Genomic DNA, 6,893 nt, shown 5'->3' with positions numbered 1-6,893 from the left:
CACATTCTGTCTCTCACAGTTGAAGTGCAAATTACTGACCTCTGTCATCATTTTAGGTGGGGGAACTTGCACAATCGGTGGCTGACTAAATACTTTTTTGCCCCACTGTACAACATTAAACAATCTCAGATATCATGCCCCGCACATTTGGTTAGGTCTAAGGAATAACAGATTAACACAGTCCTTTTAAACTACAGGCTGGAGACTGAAGTTCTATCCAGGTTCTATACATAGAAACACTTCAACACACATGACAGTGACCTTGAGAAAACTGTCATGTTTCTATGCACGTCACAGTTCAGCAGTGTTGGTTTAAAGGGATCTTATGTGCTCATACCAATGTTGGTGTCCGCCGCCTGTTCAGAGGCTGTTAATGTCCCCGCAGTGGTAACAGTGGCAGCTGCTAAAGCAGCAGCTGGCAAAGAAGCAGCTTCAATTCCTGAAATGTGTCCAGCCTGGGGTTTTGCCTCCAACTGTTGGGCAAGTGGCAATGCCTACAATCAATAAACAGTTTATTTAAGATTATTTGGAGATTGTTAAATCAGTAACTTACACAGTATTATAAATTTATCTTATTACAGAATTATCAACCGTGTACATTACCTGCACAGCAGGCTGTGCAATTATATGGGGTTGGTAGACTTGTGCGTTCTGTGATATCACAACTCCAACTGCAGTTGGAACAATCTTTACACCCGGGGCAGCTGTAAGTTCAAAAACAAAAAAATGAAACAAAACTCAAGATCATGATGCAAACAAAGTCCAATTATTATATTTAAGTTTACAGAAAATCTCTGACAATTTTTTCTAGAAACAGTAAGTTAGCATTTGTTGCGCTTCTCTGAGGATGCACACACATAAATCCGAGCAAAGGGTCACAGTGGCTTGCAAAGCAGCCGCTGTGCACGCATTCAAAATCTTAACTACCTGTTAACGCCAAAATGCCTATTAGAATACAGACAAAAATGATGGACACAACCACATTAAACATATCAGCTTAACTGAAGCTCATAAAACTATAAATTCAGTGTGAACAAATGTTAGAACAGCTTGTAGTCTTGTCTAATCACAACCACATAAAGAAAAAAAATTGGAGACACTAATTTTCAAATGTTAAAATGATACAGTGAACAATTAGCTACAGAACCAATATTTTAAACAGAGTTTAGAAGTTCTTTACCTCCTAGAATTCCATTTCCCTGAGAGGTGCTGATTGCTGCTCCTTGCTGGTAGTATGTCTGATAATCCTGGAGAAAAAAAAAAAAAAAAAAAAGAAGAAGTGTTTGTACATTTATAATGTCATTATATTAGATACACCCGCACGTTTTCTCTGAATGGCTGTAGAGTTACACAGCTGCCACTGAATGATGATACAGAGCTGTATCTCACTGATACTGAGAAGTCGGAAATTACCTTCTAGGTCTTGGTAATGTAACCATAATTTTCTTCTTACTAACCTGGGACATGGGAGTATAACCTTCCTGTAGGTAGCTGTACTCTGACATTCCCTCTGAGCTCTGCTGTGGCTGAAAAGGAAAACACCAATTACGACTCTGTGATATCAAAAATGGAAGGTGATAGACAGAAAAAGGACCTACCTGACTTGAGGACCACTGGGCTGCAGCGATAGCTGTGCTGGCCACAGAGAAGGCACTGACACGATTTCCATCAGGGAGTAAAAGGTCCCTAAAAAAGAAAAGGGAAAAAAAATGATATTCACTTGAGTGAAACTCAATCTTTCTTTATATTGTGAATCAAGACAGGCAACTTGAGGAACCAGGAAAAGGTTAGCCTAAGGCTAACATTTAAAGGGTTAAGAGCATAGATGGAGTTAAACCACAGAGCCTCGCTGCTTTTAACCACAGCAACTTGTGGTGGCACAAACTAGACCTCTAATCATCACTTTCAACTCTCTAGTAAAGTCTTCCAATGTGGTGAAATCTTTTTATGACAGTCTTGAGTTGCTAAAACAACTCGAGGGAATGCAAACTTGAATATGTAAGACCAAAATCATGTCAACAATTATGCGAGCAGATGGGGCTTTGTTGCATTTGCTACATCGACCTTTATGGCTAACGTTTCTTTAGTGACACCAGTTATTTAGAAAGCATCCCAGAAAAAGCCATACTGAGGCCATTCCTGCATTTAAAAAAGAAAAAACAAAACAAGTGAGGACTACTTACTTTCTAGCACTCTTGGCATAATCCACCCCAATTGTTTTTCCATCTAGTTTTAAGGGAGGCTGCAGTCCTTGAAGGATTGTTAGCAGTTGAGATGCTTCCTGTTAAAATGATTGATAATATGTTAAGTTATATACAAAACTTTTTTCAAAGGGAAAGCTTTTTCCATCTGTACATATTAAAGAATTACCAGAGGTGAAGACAGCTGCACAAAGGCAAAGCCTCTGTTCTGGCCCGTTTGCTTGTCCTTAATAAGACGAATGTTGTTGGATGATAGATTGGCATATGGTGCCAGGGCAGTCATGATGGCTTCCACTGTGGTCATAGGAGCAATATTTCTAAGGATGATTGCTGATGGGACAAAAGATGATATTTAGGGAAAGAATACTATAAATAGAGATATTTTGCTTCGAAACTAAGCAAATGAAACTGCTTCAGTAATGAAGAAACTCTTACTATCGCCATAGAAATCTCCGCTGGGTTGAGTTTCAGGAACTCCAGTGTTATTGGTCGCTTCACTTTCTGTTGAGAGAAAGACAGAAGTAAGAAGTGCATTAACACAACCTCCAGAAGTGAGAGACTGCAACCAAAAAAAATAAATAAAAAAAATCTCTTTAAAAGATAGTGTCAACACTATGTGCCCATTTCATGAACTACACTGTCTGTTGTGTTTCACGTTTTCTTTTATATTATTCAGGCCAATTAGCACTGATACACCTTACTAGACAGAGTGACATTCCTTAAAAATCCACATCATCTCACAGCTACAGAAACAAACTTGGTGTTGCATCCCAGCCCTGTGGACTCAGGCTGCTCAGATGTCTGCAGTCAGTGGCCTCTTGTTGATTTAACTACTTACCAGCTTTGGCTGCTCCACACCTGAAGCACTTCAGCCTCCTCCGGAAATTGTACAGGCCACACTGCAAGTAACCGTTCACATCATTTTGATTATACACCTACTAAAGCCCTGAACAGTGCTGCCTCAGAGAACAGGCAACTATATTGGTACTGCATACCATACTTACCTAAGACACAACCTAACCTTTACCACTTATCCAAATGTAGGTGTACAACAAAATAAGATGACAGGATTGCAAAATTTGATGCTTACAGGCCTATCTCAAGTGTGTGCAGTGTTCTTTAGAAGAAAATGTTGGATAATGAGACCATGAAACCGAGACATTAACTTACTGTGCTGCAGAGCCAGTCTTCATACTTGTTTCTGGGGTGACTGTAGTGCATGTCTACGGTTTTTCCTTGGATGGTCAGACGTTTCTGAAAGAGGAGAACAAAATCATCCAAGTGTTCATGGAGGGAACTCGTCTCATCAAAAGAGCAAGCAGTTTTGGAAGGGAGAGGGGACGGGGGAGAGGGACCCCCAACAGATAGCCTTTGAGTTACAGACAGGCACATGACGTGTATGTGAGCATGATGTAAAGAGGGTTCTTTTGGTGTTTGGGACCCGAGTGCCCAGGCTGAGCTGGAGCAAAGTGTACAATGTGACCCTAACAGACTTTCCTGACTGCTTTCCAAAGAAAAAAATGTATGGGCTTCTCAAAAAACAAAACAGAAGAAAATTCTGTTAAAAAGATTAAGAAAATACAAAAATAACAATTCCCAGTATTTGGGGTAAGCTTGCAAAGAAAAAAAAAGAAAAAAAAGAATGGGGTTACACTGAAATCTGAAAATAACTAATATAGCCATGATCTGCAAGGCAAAGATGGTGTGTTCATCAAATCTAAATGCAGATTTTTAAAGAGATCACTTAACAAAACCAGAAATTTTTCTTGAAGCTTATTACCCAGTACAATTAACTATAAAAATATATTAAAATATGACATTGTAAATAATAATATAATCATCTCTATATTTGCTCTATTGTATTCAGTTTGTTTTTTCCAGTTTTTTTTTCTCTATACAGTTTCCACACTACGTATTCAATACATTCTGGTTGCCTTTTGGGTTATTTTTCCAGATCCCCAAGATTAAAACTAGACTTGGCGATTGTGAAGCAACCTGATTGGTCTCCATCCATCGTGTAGCATCTTGCAAGTGATAAAAGTCCACGAAGGCGAAACCACGGCTTATACCTAGAGACAGCATTCAAATATAGACGGGAGGCGTGTTAGTTAAGAGTCCAAGGGCATATTATTCAAACTCTTCCACAAACTGCTTCCCGACCCAGGGCCAGATTGGTACACAATAGCCCACTCCTTAGGAGTTTTACCATAGCAAGTAATCCTGCAGAATACAACTGTTTGAACCACACTCAACATCAACATGAGTCTGCCAGCTGACTTACTCATAGCAATCAATGCTGCTCTTACTTACCTTAAATTGCTCCACAGTGTACAAGATAAGCCTTGAATCAATATTCTTACAACCTTTTCAAGTACTTTGATATAGTCATCTCCTAACTTCTATGGGAAAATGGGTCTGAATGGAAGCAGATTGGCTCTATGGTCAAAGACTTGGGGAAGCTCGGAGTCCGTCACATGACTGGTTCTCACCTGTTCTCTTTTTCATCAGCCTGACATCCACTGGCTGGGGTCCCTCAAGTTGGTCAATGGCAAAACGAATCTAAATAACAACATGCAGAGGCTGCTTAACATCATAATTCAATCATTCATTCATTAATACATTTAGAAAGGTACTTGCACAATAAAAACAAAGAAAAGGAACAAAAGGGTGCACACGACCAGTGCAACTGAATACTTACATCATCCTCAGTGACATGAGGAGACAGACCCCCCAGCATGATGGTCTTGCTCTTCTTCTCGTCCCCTGGTTCCCTTCGATAGTCCTGCTCTTGGTAGTCACCATCTGAGTGATAACCATCTTCTGATCTATCACTGTTACGACGCTTCCTCTCCCTTTGCTTTAACACAAAACAACAACAGCTGCTAAGTGTCATTGGACAATTGTTTTTTCAAATGCAGTATTAAAACCCAAGTGCTATTAGGACAAGCACCTCTGGGCTTTCTCGTGATCCTCTGCGATCTCCTTCATAACGATCACCACGTCTCTCGTCACCCCAGCGGCGCATGTTGTGTTCACCACGTTCTTGGTCTCGCTCACGTCTGTCGCGCCACTCAGACTCATCACGGCACTGGTCAGAACCATATCTACCGCTACGTTCTGTTCGACTAATCCTATTCAGAAGGACATTACAAAAAAATAAAAATAAAAATAAGTCAAACAGGAGCACAACTAATACTGCAATAAACAAACCAACTTAGCACACCTTAGTGTTCAACATGTATAACATTTCAATCACTTTGTTACCATTTTAGTTTTATCATGACTCCAGCCTTGAACAATGCATTGTCATACTCCATTGTCATTGTCAATCTCAGTTAATCTTAACACTGTCATGCCAAAAAACCAAAAAACTGCTGGAATTCAAACTGCTGTAAGTGACTTGTTGGCCGATAGTCTGTCAAACATATCTGAAACACCTCTAACGTGAATGATGACCTTTTTTTGTACTGGAAAAACGATTCTTGTGACCTGATTGAAGCAGTTTTTGGCCAGGTGAAATGTATAAATCCTTTATTCATGTGCATGAAAAATGTCAGATTTTCAATCGCTGTGACATGTTTTTTTTTCCTTTTAAGCTGTATTTTTTTTTTTTTTTAAAGGAAAGATTGTAGCTTCTACCTTCTGACAGGAATATGTCTGCCGGAGAGGGCACCAGAAATTGCAACAAATGTAACATATCAGTTCTTTAAAGATACGTTAAAGTGGCTGAAAGTGACTTAATTGATTGCAATGTAGAAAAAAAGCACGTACAATACACCAATATAGGCAAGAAATGTTACTCATATTAAAAAAAAATCCACAACAACAAAAACAACCCCCCAAAACAACAACACTGGCAATCACTCATTGGCAGATAATCACTTTTTTACATTCTTGTATTGTCCTAACTTTTTATTCGAATTACGTAACACGTTTTACGAGAGAATTTGATGGCAATAAAACTGTTTACCTGTAGTATTAACGAAAACAAATTTTGCCTTTTTTTTTTTTTTTGGTTTAAAAATAAATTCCATGTAAGGGTTTACATATCTGGAAAAGCTGGTAGAAATCACCGCTACTTTTGTCTGCCATTTCAGTTTAAACACAGCTTTTGAATATTATTTGGTTAAACATATCCCCGAAACTCGGAACATGTATCAGAAACGGGAAAAACACAGGATTCCCACTATGATAAGCCACACCTACCATGGTGAGCTGAACTGGCATTTAACGTTGCTACTCACCTTTTGTCAGCCCCCATATTTCTTACAGCTTCCGCACTCACACGACCTCTAGAAAACAGAAATAAAAACGTTAAAAATATACGTAGCGGTTTTACTCGTTTACACATAACAATTCCCCGTGTAGTCGAGTGAACTCGTTTGGCGTGAGAGAAACAAAAACCAAAGCCCTCCTTTTTCTTCATTCCATAATATGGAGCTAGACGTCATCAAACGGACGTCTCTTAAGCCAAAATCAACGGTGCAAACAAGAGACCGCGAAAGCTTTAGTTTCAACTCTGACCGTGAAGCAACTTACCAGTGTAAGCTTTTATGATGGGTTTTTTTTTTCACCCGCACTATTATTTTTTCAAAGCGGTAATAGAAAAATTGCGGAGAAGAAAATTCATCTCACGTCCAAAGACTTATCTGCGATGGCACCTTCTTTATCCCAAGATGCATTGGTGTTACC

General features: G+C 39.2%; 1 protein-coding gene across 1 annotated transcript in view; it reads right to left on the bottom strand.

Moving 5' to 3' along the window:
* Positions 1–6,893, bottom strand: part of rbm5 (RNA binding motif protein 5) — an 11,803-nt gene extending 4,910 nt beyond the window's left edge. The window contains exons 1-16 of the mRNA XM_005724515.1: positions 6,741–6,893; positions 6,446–6,493; positions 5,152–5,332; positions 4,900–5,058; positions 4,691–4,760; positions 4,197–4,270; positions 3,372–3,455; positions 3,040–3,100; positions 2,637–2,702; positions 2,371–2,531; positions 2,184–2,281; positions 1,599–1,686; positions 1,458–1,526; positions 1,181–1,247; positions 604–704; positions 338–494 (exon numbers count right to left, since the gene is read on the bottom strand). Of these exons, the coding sequence (XP_005724572.1) occupies positions 338–494; positions 604–704; positions 1,181–1,247; positions 1,458–1,526; positions 1,599–1,686; positions 2,184–2,281; positions 2,371–2,531; positions 2,637–2,702; positions 3,040–3,100; positions 3,372–3,455; positions 4,197–4,270; positions 4,691–4,760; positions 4,900–5,058; positions 5,152–5,332; positions 6,446–6,462 (1,453 nt within the window). The 5' untranslated portion in view covers positions 6,463–6,493; positions 6,741–6,893. The remainder of the gene's footprint in view (positions 1–337; positions 495–603; positions 705–1,180; positions 1,248–1,457; positions 1,527–1,598; positions 1,687–2,183; positions 2,282–2,370; positions 2,532–2,636; positions 2,703–3,039; positions 3,101–3,371; positions 3,456–4,196; positions 4,271–4,690; positions 4,761–4,899; positions 5,059–5,151; positions 5,333–6,445; positions 6,494–6,740) is intronic.

The sequence above is a fragment of the Pundamilia nyererei genome, unplaced genomic scaffold (assembly GCF_000239375.1).
Source record: "Pundamilia nyererei isolate P.nyererei 1_Seehausen unplaced genomic scaffold, PunNye1.0 scaffold00012, whole genome shotgun sequence".
Classification (NCBI taxonomy): domain Eukaryota; kingdom Metazoa; phylum Chordata; class Actinopteri; order Cichliformes; family Cichlidae; genus Pundamilia; species Pundamilia nyererei.
This window is presented reverse-complemented; position numbering and strand designations above follow the sequence as displayed.